The sequence below is a fragment of the Argiope bruennichi genome, chromosome 6 (genome assembly GCF_947563725.1).
Source record: "Argiope bruennichi chromosome 6, qqArgBrue1.1, whole genome shotgun sequence".
Lineage (NCBI taxonomy): Eukaryota > Metazoa > Arthropoda > Arachnida > Araneae > Araneidae > Argiope > Argiope bruennichi.
In genome coordinates, this window is record NC_079156.1 from 109,472,773 (window position 1) to 109,496,787 (window position 24,015).

Genomic DNA, 24,015 nt, shown 5'->3' on the forward strand with positions numbered 1-24,015 from the left:
TCAAGAGAATGCTAATTAATAATCAAAAAGAATGTACCAACATTTGGTGTCAAAAAAAATTCTTATATTGTTTCAATATATCAAGCTTTTTAAAAGTTATTAGTGTTTTAGAAAATGTCAACATTTATATTTGATGGAAAAACTCTGACTTAAAGTATAAAAATAATCTAAGAAATTAAAACCCGTTACAAATAAAAAAATAATTCAGCATAACTAATATTCATTTGAAATATTGTAAATGTAATGATATTCATTTATGTATACCATGTTTTTATCTTTGAATGTCAGTTCCCCACAGTTTTGTATATTGTTAAAAATTCCTATTACGATTCAAATATTTCTAGCTAAATGGCTTTCTAGCTTCAACTAAATCTTTTTTCACAAAGCTCAAATTTAAACTACATAAAGTACTACTTACTAATGGAATAAATGTCAAAATATTATATTTTTGATTTCTAATAATATTTGGCGGAAAGCTCTCATTGTTTGTTCGACCTATGAAAACAGTGCGGGCCTTGTATTCCCTCTCACGGCACAATCTAGGCATGGCTTTGGGAAACCTAAAAAAGCAATATCTAGAATTAGTTTTTGAAATCTTTACTAGTAATAAAGAATAATATATGTTTATGTGTAAATTAGCACTCCACGGGCTTCCACTTGATCTAGAACTAACAAATTTGGCATAAGTATACTTTGAAGGGTGAGAATGTACACCTAGATCCATTTTTAAAAAATATTAATTAAAATTTTAATTCAGAATTGAGTAAAATTTTGGAGTTTTTCTGCAATAACATCCATAATTATTAAACTACAAAAATAATTTCTACATCATCTTAAATTTCTAAAAATTATCTTCTCAATGGCATGAATTTTTCAACATAGTTCCTATTTTTAAATGATTATTAAAGAAAAAATATTTTAAACTTATTTTTCTACAATTTATGTCATACAAAATAAAATTAAACAACACAAAAGCTTAAATAAAAAAATTATAATTTTACACTTTTCTAAATTAAATTTGCAATGAGTGTCATCTTCCGCATGTATCTGTAAAAGTGAAAGAAACACTACTTTCTAGAAAGATAAAAGTAAGCAAACGTTTCATGCAATTTTTTTTTCAATAATTTTGTAGTTTTTAAGACAAAAATAATTGATCTATACATATATACAGAATGTACACTCTAACTAGATTGCAACACTTAATTTCTAAACAGATAGTATTCAGACATATACACTTATTAAAAAAAATTGTTCTAAATAAAGATTTCTATTTTATGCAGTATGAATCAATAAATGTTCTAATGAATTAAAATTAAATATTTTTTAACAGACCTTCAATCCCACAAATCAAGTTCAATAAAATATTCTTCAGACACTAATATTTTAAATAGGAAGAAAGGCATATTCTATTGGAACTAAAACAATTGACTGGCAATAATTTGATATATCAATCATATATCAAAACACATGATTTTATATCACTTCATTGATTGTCTCAAAGAAGATATGTCAATCAATACACATAGTTTCCACATAGCTAATTAGCCTAAAATTAAGAAATTGCTGATTGCCTAAAATAGCAATACTCAAAACTTCAAAAATCAGTCAGACTTGATCAAAAGATAAACAATAACCATTAAAAAAACTGATAAACCAAAAAATGCTTTTTTTCTTTTTGCTTTAAAGGTTGCAGTGCGCAGAATATTTCACTGAATACAATTCTTTAAGATTATAAAATCATACTTTTTTCAGAAGTGCATTTATTGGCTAAAACAAAGTATTAAAATTTATGCCATTTATATTCTTTTGAAAATAAAATTAAAAACTGAATTTTATGATGATTAGAAAATTTTTTATAGATTATTTCTATCAGATATCACATAAATTCTTAAAAATATTTTCTAGTGCGCATAAGACTTCAATGCTGAACAATGTTTTCTGCACTCATATACTTTTAAAAATATGTTTGGTTTCAGAAAAACGTTTTTGTATTATTTGAAGTTTAATCATTTCTTTAATTTAAAGTTCAACTTTTATGAGCATTGACAGAAAATTAGACAGTTACATAATACAATAAACAGAACAAATAAAGATTCTGTAATAGTATAAATACATAACTACCAATATTTGAAGCTGAAAAACATTTTGGTCAAGAAGCTATTAGGAGACCAAGTTACAAGAAATATTTAACCTGTTAACCAGGCAATTAATTTATATTCCATTCATTTTTCATTGAAATATTTAGAAAGCTTAAATATTAAGTACTCATCAATAATAAATTATTAAATATCATCATTAATGTTGCTTAAAAGAACAGATCTTGCTTTCCAATAATAGGCACAAACTTTCATTTAAGAATACATTAAAATCATAATTAAAAATGCATTATAGAAAGTTACAAAAAAAAATCAAAGAAGTATTTACTGTCAACAGATGTAATGATTTTTTTTTTTTTTTTTTTGTATTATCAGCCAATAACAAATCTAAAATAGAGAGCTATAATATTCATACATTAAAAACATAGCAAAAATTTAAGTATTTAAAATTATTGTGTAAATTGTCAAGTTCTTAGATCAGAGTATTAATTTCCAATATTTTAGGGCAAGAATTTTACAATACAAATATTATAAAGCAATTTCAAAGCATTAAGTTCTTGAAAATTTGTTAAATTAAAAGAAATTATAGCAACAACTTTTAAATGATGTGATGTACTTTCTTTTTTCTAAAAAAAAAAAAAAAAAAAAAAGAATAAATAAAATATATTTATATTATGAGTAACTTAAAACAAAATCTTACAAAACTATTTCAAATCACGGAATTTAAAAAAAAAAAAAAAAAAAAAAAAAAAAAAAAACTTGCTTTTTTGTTTGATTGTTTGTTTTTTAAAAAAAGCAACTTTTTTTGTGTAGTTTAGTTTACAATCTGACTAAGGAAGTAAAAAAACTTATCATTTGCATACAGAAATTAATATTTGTAATAAACTTGAAAAAGCCAAAAATATAAAAATGATTGTAATTTGGAAGAATTGGGATTGTAATTAGGAACTTAATTTGGGATGTTTATTTTTAAAATAAGAGTATACAGAAGAAAAATATAAGCACAAATTTTAAATAACCTATATAAAAAAATTAAATTAAAATTTGATGATCAGTTTTGAACTAAAAAATAAATTAAAAAACTTACACAATTTCAATTTTAACCTATTTACTAAAAATAATTCAGTGGTCAAATGGGTGAACAATTCATTAAATACAATACCAATTTAAAAAAGCATTTCTTGAAAAGATCAACAATTTACAGGAAGTAGCATAATACTAGAGCAATTGTCGAATAAAAGTGAATTATATCATGTTTAAAAAATTGTCCATTAATTTTTAAAATAAAAATACAATAAATAGATATTTAAAAATTATTATTCTTAACCTCGGTACATAAGGGCAAAAATATAAATTTTTAATGTTAACAGGGTGCTTTTAATAGGGGGCGAGAGTCCTGTAAAGACCCCCCCCCCTCCTCAAATTTTTTTTAGGTAAAGCAAATAGCCATGTATAATTTATTAAAAAAAATTCAACTTGGATGTATAATAGAGAATAATTTAAGGAAGCTCACAGGTTTTTATTAAAAAATAAAATTTAACAAAAAAAAAAAAAGGGGGGGGGGGCAGAGATTTTTGAGAATATGCTTTTCAAACATTTATTATTTCTGAAGATTACCATCAAATAGAATTCACTAAAATTTCAAATGAATTAAACTTAGTATAATAAAAATGAGTTAGGTTCATAGTCTTCAAATGTCTAACTCAAGTAAATGTCTACAGCTAAAGATAACACTACAGTAAACAAAATTCCCTAGAAATTGAATGAAACATTGATAAGTACATAAAATTTAATAAAAAGAATGCTATTTTTCTATTTTATATAATCCATGTTCCTTTTTCTTGGTTTAATATAAGACCAATAAAGATTGGAGAAAAACAAAACAGTTACTACAAAAAAAAATTTCAAGAAAATTAAAGAATAATTGTAATTACTTAAGATGTAATCGAATAAAACAGAGAAGGCATATAGTAGTATTTTAGAAAAATCAATATAATGAGAAGAAGAAAAACAGAAGTACAAGCAATAAATAAATTAACTGTATCAAATTGATATTAATGAAACAGATAAAATATAAAAATTAAATTTATAATCCATTGTAATATAAAACAAGATCATTGATTGACAAAATCCTAATCGGTTATTATAAAATAAAAAGTATATAAAATTAAAATATTCTTATAAAATATTACCTATTACAGAACAGCTGTAGACAATGACAAAAAAAGCAGAAAAACTTGTATTTTAGACTTCTTTTTTTCCGCAGCAAGTAATGAGGTTCTAATAAGGAATCATCTTCTCCAGCCTCGAATCCTTCATCACTACTTAGAATAGGCTCAACAGAATCATTTATCAAGTGGTTACTGAAACAATAATGAAAAAAAAAAAAAAAATACATAAACCTATAATCGAAATTCAAGATAATCCTTAATAAACTGCTGTATGAAATAATTATGAAATTTGAGGGATTTCAGATTGGTGGCTCTCAACCTGCATAAGGATCTAATGAGTAGAGAACTATTACTATAGAATTAAATTTTATTTATAACATATTTTGAATGAAAGCCTGAAATTATTTAAGTTCAAGTGAGGACACAATGAAAATTTACAACTTCTGAAACTAACTTCATTTCAACTTATTATGCTTCACAAAATCAATAAAAGAAAGCAAAAATTAATTATAATGTTAAAAAAGGTACTTTCTGAACTAACAGAAAATGGATGAAAAATTTCCCAATAAATTATATTTAGAACAGACTTTTTCCATTGATCTACATGCCAATAAAAATCACTGACTTGAAACAGAAAATTCTTAATCCTCCAACCATTTCCAATTCATTACAACTCACTAAGTCTTGTGTGATGAAATTTTAATCTCAATAACATACTTTTTTTATATATAAACTTGCAAGGAAACAAATTTTACTCAAATCATATTATGGACTATTCCTTTCATTTGATTAAACAATAAAATATAATCTCTTTATATAGTTTTCTAAAGTAATGGTTGCAATGAAATAAAGTAATGCAATTCCTTGTAACAAAATATCCAGGAATATGCTGGATAAATATTTATTCATGTATTAAGTTTGAAATTCAAACAATTAATGTCAAAGTACCCTTCATTTGAACAACAATACATATATTTGCATAGCTGATAATTCTGCAATTTAAAATCATTTAAAAATTACACAGTTTTTTAATTATATTTTGTCTCAAAGATTTAGAATAAATAGATTTTAATACAAACAGATTTTTAAAAGTTTAGAAATGTAAACATTTATTTTTTTCACATATAAGCTTAAAACTCGGCAAGAGGGAAAAAAAAAAATTACTAGAGCTAAGTTCAAGTAAAAAAATTCTAGAAAAAAAAAAAAAAAAAAACCTTTTAGAAATGTCAAAAATATTTGAAATTAACACTTCTGCAAGAGTATTACATATCTAGTTCTTGATCTATCATTTTCAAATCATGAAAGTGTGGGAGGAAGAGACAAAATGAAGGATGTTAAAACTTTTATATTTAGGGGGGAATAAAAAACATATAATGTACGAATTTTTTTTTTTTTCTTATTAAGATTAACCTATTCAAATTCTTGATGAAACGTTTTTTAAAGTAAATTGTCCTTAAAATTATAAAATAAATACAACACATGATATGTAAAGCAGATAAAAATTCCTTTATGTGTACTTGGGACTCAGTTTTTAGTTCTATTGTTTTACTTATTAAAACAAATTATAAATATTAAGACTAGAATTCCAATAATATAGAAAATATTACAATTTAAAATAAAATTAAGTATTTAAATACAGAAATTTAATATCAATGCTGATGCAAAACCTTAAACAAAAGACATCCTTTTCGGGAAAAAAAAAAAAAAAAAGATAAGATGCATCAGAATTTCTGAAGGATGGTTTTTGAAAGAATGATAATTGCTGCTGCATTTTTAATTTGTTTAATAAAAAAGGATTGTAAATAATTTTTAAACAACAGAAACTACAAAAGATGGCAATGAGCATTTAAAAAGAAACATTATAAACTATATCTTAATTTAAAAAATTGAAATAAATGGTTCACTAAAATCTTCAGCATTTCAAACATGACAGGAAAAAAACAAAGAGGCAAGGAATCTAAAACAATTTATTTTATTTAAAATTCTATACATTTCAATAGAATCTTTTCATTTAAATGATTAAAGAAAGAAAATATCTTTTATTTCAACTGAAAAAAAAATCCTTAATAGGATTATATATGTTCCACTAACAAATGAACTGAAAATCATTTCATAAACATCTTAAATCTTCAGATACATTACTTTAAATACAATCACTAATATATATCACTACAATCACTAATATTTAAAATTCATTTTACTTTCAAACATTTAGCAGAATATCACAATTTAATAAAATAATGTACGAAATATTGTATAAACTACAAATTTAAATTGTTTTCAAATTCAGCGAAATACAAGTTGTTTCACGAATAAGCGCATATAAAATTATTTTAAAATATAAAACTGACAAAATATAGATTTAAAAAAACAACAACAAAGTAAAACGGCTAAAAAAATTACTTTTCAAAAAGACGGTATCACAAAATGATGGTAAATACAATTTTAGCAACGCATAACATATCGTAAAGCATAAAATATTCAGAACTCTTTTATAAAAAGGACATCGCTTGCAATGTCACTGAAAGAAAAATATAGTTTTGAGAAAAATATCAATTAACTTAAAGTTTAAACAGCACAGCAATGTACTGCTTTTGAGAAAGCAGCTGTATATATACCTTCTGATCGACAGAACGAAATTTCTAGTCATGAAAACAACTGAAAAAAAAACACACACAACAAACCGTTAAAGCACCGTTCAGTATATCTATAATTACCTAGACCTTTCCCTCAGGCTGATGCTTTCAGGTTCTGCTTCTACAGAGTATTTATGCGTCAGCATTCTGTATATTCATGCTGTTCGTGTGCTGGTCATTCATTACCTATATGATGACATCACTAAACACCTGCCACAGTTACTTTCGAATAGTAACCATTGAACTTGACATTCACGTGACGGAGATAAACAAAGAACACAAAAATACTGCCAGAAAATATCGCACAATAATCAATTAACGTCTTTCGACCAGCAGTAAAGGTATTGTTTGTATTTGCAAATTAAATTATAATGTAAACAGAAAGAAAATGTCAAACACAAAAATTGTATTAGAACCAAGGATTAGAAATATAACTATTTTCTCTAAATTTTCAAAGATAATTCTTGTTTAGCTAATTCAAGATTAGCCCAAATGCATTCATATTTAAAAGTGATTACTATTAGTTAAAAAATTACAAAACAAATTCGTAAAAAGAAACTATTAATAATTAAGATGTTTGACAACTCACTTCATTTCTTATCATGGTGTCTTGTCAAAATGTTGAGATGTAATAATTGTGCAATCACTTTTCTTTTTGTTTTCATTTCGAAGAAAATTATCATTTTTTTGGTAACCAAAAATGAACTAGTTCAAATAAAGTCTTTGATGTGAAAACTAATTTTATATTAGGAGCTTGTTATCTTTTTATTTCTCTTTCTCTTTGTTTTTTTTTTGTAATTAATTTTAAACTTTATTATTGTTACATTGGACATCATATAAGAAAAAAATGAGTATCACTGTCTTTTTATTCAGTAAACTTTGTAATATAAATAATATTCATGATGGTATATGCAATAAATGCTTAAAAATTAAGAAGAAATACAAATGTATTGTGTTGAAGGCGGACCTAAAATTTTCGTTGTTCATCTTTAAGGACTCTTAAGCAGCACAAATACTTCTAAACCTTTTGTTTTCGTTTCTGGTTTCTGTGGTTGGTGCACGTTGTAACTTAAAATTAATTTAATATTGAATTTGCATACTTTTCTTTGGATTTAAAAAAGTGCTAGTAAGGTAATTGTAGTAATTTTTTGCCCTTAAAATACCCTAAAGTTTAGCAGCGGTAACCAGAATGTTTTAAATTTACGGAATAGTGATGCTGCATATTTCTACATTTTACTTACGGAGGATTACTATTTTCGATAAGGTTTTGAAAGCATTATCTTATATTAATGTGCACCAGGTAAATCGAATCTCCTACTGAAAATCACCTTTGTTTAATAATCGTTTTAAGATTAATGGTGCTACATTAAAATGTAAAATTTTTCTTGAACTATTAAAAATGCAGAATTAGACGAATTGGTAATTAGGAAGGAAATATTTGCGATTCCAGCACTTTATAACATTTTGTTATCTTGTATTAGTTATTACGAAAAATTGCATTTAAACAACACTGTTCAGGAAAGTAAAGCATGAAATATTTACTTTGATTTTTCATTTCATTTTTATTTACGAAAGTGTATAGTTACTTAAAGCGGTTTAATGAATTTAGTTTTTAAAAAATAGCTCATTACTAACAATTACAAATGGTTTTTAATATCATAACGTTGTAAAATACCAATTTTTATTGTTATTTTTAGAAAAAAATTCCATATTCGAATTTTTTTTGGGCTTTTATAATTATAACTGCTATTGTTATTAGCTTTATCAAATGAAAATTGTGTAATATTTTTGAGGGAAGATAAAAGCACACTGTTGAAACTTTTATTCTCCTCCTTACTTCAAGTCACAACAGATCTTTCACTTCTTACATAATATAGTGGGAATTCTGAACTGTAGGAGATCTTGGCTTGTGTCATTTTCTGTTATATAGTGTATAGAATGAAAAAAAAAAAGGAAGAAAGAAAGAAATCTTTATGCATAAAAGGAATGACATTGTGCAGAAAGATTCAGGTGTGAAATCATCAAGGTTTGGTAGTTATTGATTGTATGATTTGAAAAATATAAGAGAATAAGTATCACCAAGAAGCATGGAATGTAAAAACAGAAATTTTAGTATTTTTACATATAATCATTTAATGATATAAATGAAGGAGTAAAATTATTAAATAATCAGATTATAAATTGTTTGGAAAACATTAAAATATTTTCATAATGCAATTTCTATATTTAAAAAAAATAAAATACTTACAGATCTATTCTGTGAACTAATTTATTGCGTGCACTTTGCATTTTCAGTGCCTAGCCAAGCTGTATTTATAGATTGAATTTTTGTCTTCCTTTGGTTTTTAGCCTATATCAGAATTTTTTCTGTTAGAAAAATATTTGACATCTGCTTACCTTTGATTTTTGGTTTCATGATTAGAAATTAGCTAAACTCTTTAAAATAATATGTTACTATGTACTATTATTGTTTTGTGGATATAAAATTTTCTGTATTATTATCCATTATATAATTGCATATATATAAAATTTTGTATTATATATATATATATATATATATATATGCAATAGTTAATTTTTGTCATTTAATTAAATTTTATATGGGAATTGCATTTTGCAGTTTCTTGCATCTTATTACTTCCTTTTTATAATTTTTTTTATTTAACAGCATTTGCCATTTTATATCAGTAATTTAATATATATATAATAATATGCCATTTTGTGATCTACGTGAAAATACTCTGTTGGATTTTTCAACAGATTTTTCAAAAATATATGTATATTACAATGTCATAGACTGTCTTTCAAATATCTGTTTGCATAAAATTTTTTTTTTTAATAATTTGCATATTTTATAATTTTTATTTGGAAATCTTAAACAGGCAATACTGTGAGTGAAGGCTTATGTTAACAGAAAGAAGTGATATTTAAAAATTCTAATTGATTTTTAATCATCAATAATCAGTTGATAAATTCCTACATTTTATTCTATTTTGATAAAATTTATTTTAGAATATTATTTGAAGAAATTGCGCTTTAATTGGAAGAGAATATGAGAAAAATGACACAAGACAAAGAAAACTGTGTTTGCATTATGTAAGGAACTGTGTATTTGATAGAATTAATGTGAAATATTTTTGTAAATTGCTAGTAGAATTGAAAATTAATTTTTGCTTACCTACATTAGAATGCCAATAATGAAAACAGTAAGTTACAGTTGTTAACACAGTGAAAATTATGCACAAAGGAAGCATTTCATTTATTAAATCTGTACTGTTTGCCTCTGATTTTATGTTTGCTTGTAAAAAGTTATTTGCAGCATGAACAACATTTTGGCACAAAAAATAGGGGGGTGGAGGAAAGGAATCAGTGTTTTCCCCAAAAACAATAGCATATGTATAGTATAAATATTTCTCGATATATACTTCATTTATATTTCTTGGATCATGAATCCACAACAGGGAAGACTATTTGTTGATTTTAGAAAGAAAAGTTTAACAGATGACTGGTAATGATAATAAATAGTAATATTCCAGCTTCCATTTATGTAACTCATGCTGTAATTTTAAAAGAATCATATGAAAACCTTGATTTTCTCTTCATTAAAATAAAGTGGGAAGAATAAAATTTGCAGAATCTGGAATATGTAAAAATCTTAATCATATCAATAACCCAGTAAAGTAGCTGCATGAAAATACTCAATTTCCCATGTAAGCAGAAAATTGTAGAACTGGCTACGATGCCAAAACTTTCAGACTAATGTGGATTTTCAAATAAATGTTAAAACCTATTTTGCGTTACTGACTGCAACGGGATTCAAAAGGGAATCAGATAGACTGACTCTTCCCTTACTTAAATCTCTCTACTCCACAAATGCCTGAATCTTCACAGTGATTATGTCAAAGAGTAACCATGTTTGTACATAACTTTTGGTAATAATCTGATTTTGTTTTCTGCATTTGTTTTGGTTCATTGGACATTTAAAAAAATAGACCTCCTAAATATATATATATATATATAAGATTATTTCGATTCCGGTTAATTAAATAATATGTAACATATTTTGGTTGAAGTAGAATGCAGGTTGGACAAGCAGTGAAGAGACTTTGTATCTTTAATTTCGTTTTATTCTATTCCAAGTGGCAGACATGGTTTTGTACAAGAAGATGCAGTGTGGCACAAAAGCAGAATTAAGAAGCAAAAAGGGGCGAAACAAATGGTCACTAGTCTTATATGACATAGGATTTTTGGCCAAGTGCCATTTCAATACACGTGGTGACCTTTGATACCTTTTCAAGGGCACCAAATATATCATTTTCATTTAATACGTAGAAGTGATTGCGCATAATTTTTATCAATCAAGAGGACAAATTATTAAACCGAAAGTGGAATTGGATCATGAAATAACAAAATATTTTAGAATGAAGTTACTATGGGCTAAATTAAGATAAAGTTTTGGAAATTAATTTCGATTAAATTAAGAGTTTAAAATATCATTACACACACACACACACACATATATATATATATATAAGCATAATTTTGCAGATGTGTAGCTAAAAAAAAGAAACTTTTTGAAATTTAACTTTGATTTATTTCATCACAGGAGAAATATTATGGACATGGAACAATGATTAACTGACATTGGTTCCTATCACAATATAAGAGCAAAAGACTCAGAAAATTTTCCCCTCAGTAATTTTACTGTGCAATTTTGATAGGGATTTCCTTGACATATGTAGACTTAGAAGAAGGAATCTTGTGTATCTTTAAAAAAAATGTTGTAAGCATTAGAGATTTTTTTTAATCCCTTCGCTCGGAGCGTTAGAAAATGCTGAAGCTATCAATTTTCTGGAGTGTGTGTTAAAAATAGTTAAATAAAAACTATAAATTGAATCAGGAAATAGGAGAACATTTTAGAATGAAGTTTATATGAGTTAATTTAAAATAAAAATTAGAAAATTAATTAAGATTTAATTTAATTTTAAACTATGTATAATACTTTGCTCATGTTGTTTTGTGAACAGAGTTATCATATTTTTAAGACAGTGGATTTGCATTTGAACAGTGAGGGATAGGTTGCAGATTGATTGATATTTCGATTTGAAATTTTAAAAACAAGTCATGCTGAAAAGAGTGTAAATGGTGAAAAAGTTTGGAATTTTCATTTTCTAATATTTTATTATTAAAGATAGAATAATCATTCAAATTAGGCAATTATCATAACAAAAGACTTGCATGAAATATTTTTTGATAGCTGAATTTTCTAGAAGTTAAAAACTTAATTTTCACTGCAAAATTTAATTTTAATTTCTACATAATTTGATATATTTTTTGAATAATTTAAAATTTTTCTTCATAACTATTTTTGTTCTTCATCACAAGAATATCACTCTAATATTCCTTTGGGTTTCATTGTTCTTATCTCATCCAGATCATTGCATTGTTTAGTTGCTCTTGTTTAACAATTGCAAGCAAATTAATGACTTAACTCTGATTAAAAGGAATTTATCTCTGCCTTTTGTTTTGTCAACTGAAAATTTTGAAACATTCTTTTGGCTTAGTACCCATTAATTGTTTTGGAGGATAAAAGGTTCCATGCTTTTGTCTATTTAAAAAGGATAGACATTTCTTCTGCTTTATCTTTTCCTATTAGCATACGATATCTTCAAGATGCTGTCGATATTCTGAATGACATACAATATCGTGAAGACTATATTATTGGGCATTCTATACCAATTGTGTACTGTTACTCAAGCAGTGGTAGAATTCAAATAGTTTAATAAAAAATTTGCTTTGTATAACTGTTTTCGTAGAATAATGTGTCAGAATTAATTAATTAAAAAAAAGAATTATATACGTGCATAACTTTACTATAAGAGTAAGTCACATACCAATGAAAAAAAAAAAAAAAAACACGAGGTACATTTTGCACAAGTTATAAATGAGTTAACACTTCTCATATACTTTTTTCATATTGACAAAATGAGCGTTACTATGATTTTTTCAAATGATCATTTTCACAAATACTGTGGCGTAGCTATACAATGTCATGACAGTCAAAATGGAAAAAAAAAAAAAAAAAAAAAGTTGTTGTAAGGAGAAGGGCTAATTATTATTGCCCTATCCTTCAAAAATGGGAAAAATAAAAACGACAGGTAGGGGGAAAATTGCGAAATTCAAAGTTGTGTATTACCCTTCAACGAATGCGCAAACATACACCTTACACAAGGTAAATTTACACCATCAGGAAAGTTACAAAAGCCATCTTAACAGTTAGTTCAGTTGAAGAAAATATTATATATCGGTTTCTGAAAATTGGTAAAAATCGGTTATATCTGTTCATTGTATTGGCAGTTATACAGGATATCTCAGAATTCGTGCGCTGACTTTGAGGATAGGTAAATTACATATAGAGAAACACCTTTTATATAACAGTATCCGATCGGAAATGAAAAATGTAGGATAAAGAAATAAGAAATGCTGAGGAAATGGGGGAAAAAAAAAAAAAGCTATTTATTCGCATAATATTTTTAGAGCAGACGATATACAAGTTTAATGATGTAGCTTAAATAAAGATGAATTTTTGGGAAGAAAATATCGAATACTTATGGAGATTTATTTAGTTAGCCTTGTCTAATCGTCGGCAAAACTATTTTGTTGAGTTTGAATGGAATTACGCGAATTTCAAACGATTCTGTAGTATTAAATTATGTTTTTGCTTGATGATCGATTTACACTTTCTAAGAAAGCAGAATGCATTTTATGCATTGGACTGCGAATTATTACGGAAGAGAGGCGTTAAAGTTGTACCATAAACACTTCGCAATAGAACAAAACCGGATCACAATAATTTGTCGTCTTTACACTGCCAATTTTGTGAGAGCGGTTCATTTTATGTCAAGAAACTAGATGCGGGCATTCGGTCCTCAGCATTTCTTGTTTCTACCACTACATTTCATTTCCAACCGCGTGCTATACAGAAGGAAAAAAAAAAAAAAAAAATTGTATAAGTATTTTATTTGCTATTAAAGTTTGGTCCATGAATTCAGGGACATCCAGTATTTAAATATTTTTAATTGGATGGGTTTAATCATGTTCTTTCTACAGTGTTTTTTTTAATGAATTTTTTAAAGTATTTTCTTTTTTGTATATACTTGCAGAAAATGGTGAACGAAGAAATACTACAAAGGATACAGCAAAATAATGCCAAGGGAGAAGAAATTATAAAATTTATTCAAAAAGAGCTTCCACTGTTGCAAAAAGCTGCTGCCAAAGTTAAGCAGGAACAGCTGACAAGTGAGATCAAAGAAAAGAATCTACAGCTGAAGAAGGAACTTGAATTTTGGAAGACCAGAGTCATTGAATTGGAAACAATGACTGGTATAAAACAGTATCCTTTACCTTCTGATGCAAATAAAGTTAACTCTGTCCCAAAAGACCCAGTAGCCAATACACCAACTACACCTGCGCCCGAATCTGCATCAAAAGCTGCTGCTACACCTAAAAGTGAATCACAGCAAAGTGCACCCAAGAAAGAATCCAGTCAAGTGAAGAAAGATTCAGCTGCGCCAAAGAAAGAAAAAGCGCCAAAACCAGCCAAACAAGATAAGCAACCTGCCGAAGAAAATAAAGAAGTTAATGTCAGCCGCCTTGATCTCAGAATTGGTCGCATTCTCAATGCCAAGAAACACCCAGATGCTGAGAGCTTGTACGTTGAAGAAATCGATGTGGGAGAAGAAAAACCAAGAACTGTAGTTTCAGGTCTTGTTAAATTTGTACCTTTAGAAGAAATGCAGAATCGTTTGGTGGTTGTACTCTGCAACCTAAAACCTGCAAAAATGAGAGGCATCACTTCGGAAGCGATGGTAATGTGTGCCTCCACCCCAGAAAAAGTCGAAATATTAACACCCCCTCCAGGTAGTGCTCCAGGCGACAGAGTTATATGTGATCAGTATCCTGGGGAACCCGATTCTTTGTTAAATCCGAAGAAGAAAATATTTGAGCAAGTTGCTCCTGATCTTAAAACGGATGGCGATTGCAACGCCACTTATAAGTCTGCTCCTTTGAAAGTCGCTGATAAAGGTGTGATTAAATCAACAACACTTACTAATGTGCAAATTAAATAATTGAATATTCTATAGATACCTGAATAAAATTATTTTGAAATCCGATGTATCTTTTTTATTTATTTATTTATTTTAATATTATATTTATTGTGCATTTTCCTTATTCTCGTATGTTGATAATCTTAACTAGCCATTTTTAACGAGCATCTGGTTAGTTGGCAATATTAGCTATGTTAAATCTCTTGTTCATAACTTTGATGCTCATAATTCTATTAAGAAAATATTTTTAAGCATCAGATTGTGACAGAAATTAAAGTCACGTTTTATTTACCTGCTTCTTTCATTTTGTATGTGAACCGTCAGTATACATTCAAGTCGTCTCATGACGTTATAACACTTAAAACTATAATTGTCGAGTTCATTTACGTGGTACTGTAACTTCACTTTCTTATTTCTCATATCAATTGCATAGAAAATAAGGCTAATCCTTCTTTAGTTTACACATCAATAGAAGAATATCTCGAGTTTATATATTTGACGGATCGCTAAAATGTATTTTTGTAAATAATGTAAAACTGTTAAAATTCAAGGAAACCCTGCCGGGCGGTTAAATTGGTATCAAATAAGATAGATTTGTTTTAATTTTAAAGCGGCGATAAATTATATATTGTAATCAAATTTTCTACTCTTGGCCCTAGTTGGCGCTACTAAAAACAAGAGACGCTCTCTCCCGGCTAAAAATCGCTGAATTCGAAATCAGCGGGCTTGGCATGGCAAGTGCCATCAGAAACAACAACAATAAAATGTTCACAATTCCGTCAAAATCTTGTTTAATTTTTTGTTAATTTGATTTCAAAGAAATTGATCCGAGATGCAAATTCCAACCCAGCAGAGTACCGCTTGATTCAAAAGTCCGTTACAATTTGAAAATTCAGTAATTCACTGAATAACATAGATTAAGAGGTAAAAATTCACACAAATCCTTGAAATGACATGAAGGTTTTATTGAAACTTTTTTTTTTAAAAAAAAAACATAAGATGACGGTTGTTTTTCTTAACGTGTTGTGAACCGACGAAGCCCATTTCATACTCCCAGGGTCTGTCAACTCCCTACAACTGCAGAGTTTGGACAACTGAAAATCCTAGAACTGCCGTGGAATGTAAGGTTGCTTGAAGTCGCAAGTCTACCGCAGTCGTCCGACTTCAGGGAAGTTAAAAGTCAACATTTGACGACAGTTTCTCACCACGCCTACAGATATGCTGTTAACATTGTTCTTGGGCTACAGATATTGTTATAAAGAAAAAACTCTGCTAAAAGTCAGTTATGCTAATTATTGCATTTATTATCATATAACGAATCATCTATTGACCTTTTTTCATTTTTTTTTATTTCAGTTAAACTCCCTGTCGTTTCAAGCAAGTCTGTCTATATTTATTTTGTGGCGGTAACATCATAAGCCAGATAACAAGTTCTGGAGAGGAGTATACATTTTTGTCTAGTGGTTTTGTTAATCGGCTATGAACCCTAACGTAGCGAGTTCGAACCTCAAACTTGCACAACTTGTCTATCTACATTATTCCATAAACTATAGTTTTCAAATGTTAACGGACTTTTGAATCACCCGGTGCAAAACGTATATCCGTATGAAGTTGTGAACTTTGAGAAATACCGTGAAAACCATGAGTGTTCAAATTTTTATTAACAGAATCCCGCATGTGAGAGTTTTGTACTCATATTGTAAAGAAATCCAAATATGCATAACACTATTTTCGGCAGATTGAAACCAAAATGTAACCCAGAATTATAATTTTTCTAATAAGATATCATACGAAATTTGATTTATCTAAATAATTTCATTTTTAAGTTATCGTGTTTACATGCATGTGAATGTACGGACTGATAGACAGTCGACTCTTCGATGTATTTGATTCAAAATTTAATAGAATTCATTTTAGATGTCAAAACTGTGTGCCAATTCTATCTGGCTTTTTTCGCTTAGTAGTGGCCGTGTTTAGTTTCACACAGATAGATAGGGTACTATTGATTGAGTTTCACTCGAAATTTGATAGCTATCTACAAATTTGGTATAAACAATACATATCAAATTTGGTATAAACAGAACATACCAAATTTCATCTGTTAAAAGCATTTTTGAATTATGATGTTCATAGACATACATTATTCCAAATATGTGTTTAATATTTCGTATATGAGAAAATTAAAAAGTAATGATATTCCACACTGATTTCTTTGATATTTGCTTTTTAACCCTTTAACTGCGTTGTTTTTTCTGCTATTTGATTAAAAGGTTTCTTAATGTTTTGGTGAGGTGTTTTCGTATTGATTCAAGAGTATATGGAACGTGTGATGTTCATGTATTTCACATAATTCCTGTATAGAATAATAATGACTTAATGCTTTTCTTGAGAATATATGTTTATTGATATACTGACTACACTCGGGCGCTCCAGTTAAGGGGTTAAAGTATATATTTCTTCCATCCATAATATCTCAATTTCTGGACATAACAATATGTCTTTTAAAAAGAAAATTAAATGCATAAGTGATTTTTCAAGATCTTAAATTAATCAAAGCGCCGCTGCTGACAATCGGCTATATTTCAATATCATTTCAATATTTGTTATTTCAATATATATTATATGTAATTCACTATGCTAAATATTATGTAATAAATTTATTTCCCAAATTCACTTCCAAATACCAGTACCCTAATGGAATAAAAAAATTAACTCAATAAATCGATTAACTGGTGATTAAGTTCTGAAAATTATTAAAACATTGCATTGTCAGCGAAAACATACAACTTTGCAAAATTTCAGAACTTTTAGGCCCCACCAGAAAATGAGAGAAGAATCAAGTAAAAAATTCATTTCTTAAAAGATAAAACAAGTCATATGGAAAAAAAAAGGTGTCTTAAATATATCTTTTGAAAGTATATATGACACCCAAAAATACGTCATTAAAATTTGGACTATTCGAACAATTGAAGTTATATTTTCTAAATGAATTTTCTCTATTAAAAGGACCATGCAGTTTTCGAGGAATTGAAAACTTAGCGAAATTTATGAAGATATCTCGGCTAAAAACAAGCAATCTGCAATAAACAATTTTTTTTAGAGGCCAAGATAATGGATAAATTTCAGAGGATAAAGATGCCAAAAATAAAATTCTCTGTTAATGGAAATGCACCAAATTAATAAAAACATTATTTAATACATAATGATGTAACACTTTTTTATTGAAAATTCAATTAAAGATAATTATCTTTAAATATAATACTATCTTTGAATTGTAACATTTTTTTTTTTTTTTTTTTTTTTTTAGTTTCGTATAAAATTGATTCCCAAAATACAAAATTTTGTAGAAACCTTATGACCATATTATATATATATATATATTTGTTTGTAATCAGCAACACCAATATAAAGTAATTTGAAAATATAAGATTCAGTCTAAAATTATATAGAGAGATAGATGCATTCATGCTATTATGAATTTCAGTAACGATTTTATAAACAGGCATTATTAGAATTTGTATATCATATAAGCGTAAATTTCAGACGATATATGCTTAAATTTCAGACGATAATATGTATAATTATTTTAAAATGCTTAATTTCGTTTTTCTGAAATATAAAATCATGATGTTTTAATTTTAAACCATCTGTGCGATTTTGGATATTTATTTGATTATAACTGATAGAATAAAAAACATGTATAATGGAATTCGCAGGTTGAAATTTTTATAGATGCCATCACAAAACACAAAAAGATGATTTAAAAACATATATACAGTTATCGACGAGGTTTTGTTGTTAACGGATTAAAAGAAAATTTTCAGTATTATAACTACATTTACACCCAACTCTTTTCTATTTTCGCAGCTGTTTTCATTCACTTTCCGCTTTAGTGCACAACAGGAAGAAATAGTTTTTAAAAAATGGAATCTTTCACGTTGTATTTGTGAAGGCCAACAGAGTTTTCACTTTAGTGAATACATACATCTGAAAAAAGAACCTTACCTGTCATGCACATATGACAGTAGCTTCAGACGCTCTTCAACCGTCCCTTCTGAGGAGTCGTAAGAGTGAAGCTTGCCGTACCTCCTCATTTTGACAGAACGCTGAACGGTCACGATATCTCAACCGGAAGTTAGATGTTGAAAGAACATTCTGGTAGACGTTGGTCAACTCAAACTAGAGATAAATGCTAAAGGCATTTTTTGTATTTACTAAAAATAAAAGTAATCTTTCAACTCTTTTTACCGTTCAAAATTAAGTTTGTCAAAGAGATATAGATAAGATAGAGATATTTTTTTAAACCTTTTCTTTTCTTTCTTTCTTTTTAGATTTCTTCTAATAAAAGGTTTCATTTGCATTTTAAGTTAATAAATCGAATGTTTTTTTTTTAAAATTATTACTAATTAAAATCCGAGATCTTCTCTTAAAGCGGTGATTTAAAATTTAGTTTGGAAAGTGCCCCTCCCTTTTCAAAATATTAAAATATATCTTCTTTAACCAAATGTGTGACTATCATTCTTATCTTCCGTTAGCTATAAATGAGTTTTTCACACATGTTTTAATACAAAAAGTATTATTGTCTATAAGATAATTAAACACCCAACAGATTAGCATCAGAAGGGGTCTGAAATTGTAATATTTTAGCAGCAAAATAGAGATAACCAGGGGAATTGTCTCTTTAAAACTTTCTCGCGTATTCTCAAATAAACTTGTCGTGCCAGAGAACACCTTGGATGGCATTTTCGTACAATAGGTAGGAAATATTAACTTCTGGCTTAAATTTAGCATTTTCATTGAATTTATCATGTCAATCTTGGCGAGGTTTTTGGCGATTGATCACTGGTATGCCGTTAATAGTTTCCGAAAATCGAATTTGTGCTTTAGACACATTTTTTTAATCGATTGCAACAAAGATATGACACAAAACTGCACTTGTAGTCAAAAAATCCTATACCAAATTTGATATATTTAAATCATTATGTCTTTTAATAACCACGTTTACTTATTTCTGAAAGTACAGACCGGCATACAGTGAACCCACAGTTGGATTTGGCTCAAGATTTCATAGGTGTCTGTCTACACTATAGATGTTAAATGTGTGTACCGAATTTCATATATCTAGCTTTCTTAGTTTTGTAGCTATCTTGTTAACTTATATCTGGACAGACGTATTTCCTCTGAAAAGAGTTTATTCAAAATTTGATAGAAATCTACAAATTTGGTGTAAAGCTGTATACCAAATTTCAACCATCTAGCTTAAGAAGTTTTTGAGTTACCTTTGTCACAGACAGGCATGCAGACAATAATTTTCCAAAAATATGTTTTTCGAACTCAGGGAGGTCTGAAATGTGGAGATTCGTCAAAATCTCTAATTCGAAATTTTTGACAATTCCTTTACTTTCTCTTACTACGTATATAAAAAAGTAAAAATAGCAGGAGCTGTCTCACTGAAATTTTCTTGCATATTTCTTAATAAAGATACTATGAATTCTCCCCCAGCATAAAAATCGTAAACTTTGAGCAAGACTGTGAACGTCACGAGAGCTCAAATTTTTATTTTCAGAGCCCTACACGTGACAGTTCAGTGTTTCATTATATAGTGAAGGAAACTATATGTATAGATTATGTGTTCTGGGTGCCTTTTTCCAATGAAATGAAACCAAAATTTCATATACAGTCACAATTTTAGGGACAAGATTACATATAAATTTCATTATATGCGTTTCAACTGCATTAAATCCTCACAATATTAGGTATCTTTGCTATTGTTTTTACACACCGTTTTACGCAGCACTCAGATTTCTCTTTAGAAATATCTATTTAAAATCAAAGCAAAGCACAACCATCCTCCTCTTTTCGCTACATATCCATCTACGCAATCATATCCTTTAAAAAGAAAAACAATAACCCCAACGGCGACGGTGAATCTTGCCAATCGTTTCCGCAGACGTCGCCAATGGCGGCCAAACATCACACATGTATTCGAAATCACAGACCGACAGACGGTCAACTCCTTGTCAGATTTGGTCCAAAATTTGCTAAAGATCTGTATTTTAGATGCTAAATCTGTACCAAATTTTGTTCATCTGATTCTTTATGTATAGTAGTTATTGCGTTCATCTATTCTTTGGAATTGCTTTCATCTATTCTTTGTAATTGCGCTCATCTATTCTTTGTACTATTGGTGTAAAGGCCATAAACCCAAATTCTTTTGAGCTCACCATATTTTCGAACTATTGTGCTCGCGGATGGACAGATCGACAGGCATAATTCCAAAAATATGTTTTTCGGATTCAGAAAGCTTATTTAGCGGAAATTTGCTAAATTTCAAATTTAAATTTTTTAGCAAATACAATACTTTCTCTTTGTATATGTAAGACATGCCAATTTTGGCAACCCCGCTCACCACTTCTAGCAACCTAGTTTTCCTAACGGAAAAATAGGGGAGAGGGAAGGGCCAAGCGGGTGGGAGGAGAATGACAAAAATCTAAGACGAGTATGGTGGTCTGTTAAAGTCAGTGTTTGAGTTTTTTCGTACTTTATGTTTTGTGCTGTGTCCCATATCAAAAATGTGAATAAAAATTTGGGTCTAAATTTTGAAGGGATCGCTATCTTTACTGCTCACATTAAAGGAATCCCACGGGAAGAAGGTGTGATGCCAGTTAAGTTAAGTTAATAAGCCAGTTAACAAGCTCCGGAAAGGAGTGATTACTTTTGCCTAGTGGTTATGTTACTCGGCTATGAATCCCAACGTTGCGAGTTCAAACCTCAACCTGCGCAAGGGTTTTTTGCAGTATATTTCGTGTATGGGAAAGTAAAAAAATTATTTTTTCCTTCTGATATACGAAGTATATAAAGAGAAAGTATTGCTTCACATATTAAATGTCATTTATCTAAGCTCTTCTGTTTTTGAATTATCGCATTTATGTGTATGCAAACACTCAAATAGACATGCAGTCAATACAAACACTGATTTAATTTAAAATTGGATATGGATTTCACTTTTAATCTAAACACCGTGTACTACATTTTGTACATCCATTTAGTTATTTAAGTTTTGTAATTATCGTGTTCACTTACACTCGGAAAGGCAGACAATCTTCTTACTAACGATTTCTTATGAAATTGAGAGAAATTTATGAATACGCTGTGAAGATTATGAGTTAAATTTTATCTCTATACCTCAATTAGTTAGTTATATTAACGCCCCGTTTTCAAAGCAACACTAGGGCTATTTTGGGATGGACCTCGTAAGTTTGAGCCGCGGTCAGATGACGAGGAAGATACTTCAACTAGCACTTTCCTCTGAAAACTTCCGCACCACATCAGCAGGAGGACATTCTATAGCTCAAGGCGCGTTTTTGAGTTATCATGTTTAGATACTTGGGGAGTTTTGAAATGAGAAGATTGATAAAAATCTGCAGTTCAGATTTTTTTGAGAGTTGCAATACTTTATCTTTGTACACTTTGTAAATGAAAGAGTAACAATTTCCTGATATAAACATATATCTCATTTATGAAGAATTATTAGGAATGCAAATTATTTTAAGTGCAACAAGTTGCAAATGAAACGAGATCCGCTAAAAAAAGTTAACCAGAAAATTAATATATATAGTTTCCTTGACTGTTGATGGTATGTACTGGCCTTTTCGTTTTTAATTTTTAATTTTAGTGCTATTTTTTGTTTTTATTGTTATTTTTGTTATTGTATTTTTACTTTGTTGTGGTTAATTTCTTCTAATTTGTTGTTTTATATTTCCTTTCTGTTAAAATGGTATATCTCTTGAGCATAATTTCAGGGAATTTTCGGGTCACGAGGAATCATTATTAGACAATGTCTGTATTTCCTTACAGAAAAAATCCCTTTCTTTGAATCCCTGCCTGAGGGTGACCCTTGAAAAAGTCTTCAGGCCGGATTCTCTTTTTTTATATTTTTTATAATTTTTTTGGTTTAATTTTTATTTGATTTTTTCCCATGAACTTGATTCTAATACTTTTGTATCAATTCATCTGTGTTTTAGAAGTAGCTGCAATTGTGCTCTCTAAATACTATGAAGTTCTTTTTTGGTTTTAGTTTAAATAGGTTATAAATTTTAGTTGCGATTTCGAAACTGTTTTTGTTTCGTTTTCATTTTAGTTTCGTTTTCAAACTTTTTCTTACTTAAGATTGGTTATATATATATATATATATATATATATATATATATATATATATATATATATATATATATATATATATATATATATATATATATTATCTCGCAACTGACAATAAATAATAATTTTAATTAAAATCTTGTCCCTTCATTATTTTGCACAGACACACACGTTTTTAATGCAAATTTTATATATTTCCTGTTTAAATAGATCTCAAATTTAATATTAATAGATACCAGCTGGGTTGATCTATCCGAAACTTTTTCTTATATTTTCTAATAAAGCTCCCTCCACTTAAAATTATGACACATGGGTGATGCCATAAACGTGTTGAGTTCTTTATTTTTAGAGTCCAGTATATTTAAGTTTTATTATTCGTAATATAGAAAAAAATTCGAATAAGCACTATGGCTAAAGTTTCTTGGCCTTCTGAAACTAAAATTGAACTGAGAACAACAATTTTAATAACAAAATCAAATTTCACATTTCATTTATTTAAATCTTTGTGGTTTTGAGTTACTGAGTTTATATGCACTTGAAAATACATTTCAACAAACAGTCAACTATTTATAGATTTAGTTCAAAATTTATTATACCTTTTAGATGCTAAATGATCCACCAAATTTCATTTATCCATGTCACTGCGTTTTTATGTTCTCTATTTAAATGAGAAACGATTGTAATCGTCAAAAAATTCGAACTCGAAATTTTGACTTCTCTCCACTTTTCAAATCTCTCTGAATCTTAAAAACACATTTTTGAAATTATCTATCAGTCTCTCTTTCTTTTAATGATACAACTACAAAACATAAAGAGATAAAATTTTGGTGAATGAAGATCTTAT

At 28.1% G+C, this 24,015-nt stretch overlaps 2 protein-coding genes across 8 annotated transcripts in view; one reads left to right on the forward strand and one right to left on the reverse strand.

The window, feature by feature from the left end:
• LOC129971166 (probable phospholipid-transporting ATPase IIB) overlaps positions 1-19,120 on the reverse strand; it is a 52,879-nt gene extending 33,759 nt beyond the window's left edge. The window contains exons 1-3 of one of the 5 annotated variants that reach the window (XM_056084681.1): positions 19,017-19,120; positions 4,289-4,459; positions 419-560 (exon numbers count right to left, since the gene is read on the reverse strand). In XM_056084681.1, coding sequence (XP_055940656.1) covers positions 419-560; positions 4,289-4,459; positions 19,017-19,105 — 402 coding nt within the window. In that variant the 5' untranslated portion in view covers positions 19,106-19,120. The other 4 variants (XM_056084685.1, XM_056084682.1, XM_056084684.1 and 1 more) reach the window with 4 other exon arrangements.
• Positions 7,923-15,077, forward strand: LOC129971167 (aminoacyl tRNA synthase complex-interacting multifunctional protein 1-like). 3 transcript variants are annotated; one of them, XM_056084689.1, is made up of 3 exons: positions 7,980-8,034; positions 9,916-9,999; positions 14,067-15,077. In XM_056084689.1, the coding sequence occupies exon 3, from the start codon at positions 14,070-14,072 to the stop codon at positions 15,030-15,032; it is 963 nt and encodes a 320-aa protein (XP_055940664.1). In that variant the 5' UTR covers positions 7,980-8,034; positions 9,916-9,999; positions 14,067-14,069; the 3' UTR covers positions 15,033-15,077. The 3 variants fall into 3 exon arrangements, with proteins under 3 accessions (XP_055940663.1, XP_055940664.1, XP_055940662.1); XM_056084688.1 differs by lacking the exon at positions 9,916-9,999 and having other exon boundaries at positions 7,923-8,034; XM_056084687.1 differs by lacking the exons at positions 7,980-8,034; positions 9,916-9,999 and adding an exon at positions 8,050-8,203.
• Positions 19,121-24,015: the final 4,895 nt, after the last annotated feature.

Bases quoted from the DNA above. Each gene is read 5' to 3' on its own strand.
- LOC129971167 (XM_056084687.1), top strand. From the start codon at position 8,117: ATGCTGCATATTTCTACATTTTACTTACGGAGGATTACTATTTTCGAT. The intron at 8,204-14,066 runs GTAAATCGAATC...ATATACTTGCAG, and splicing joins CTTATATTAATGTGCACCAG to AAAATGGTGAACGAAGAAAT.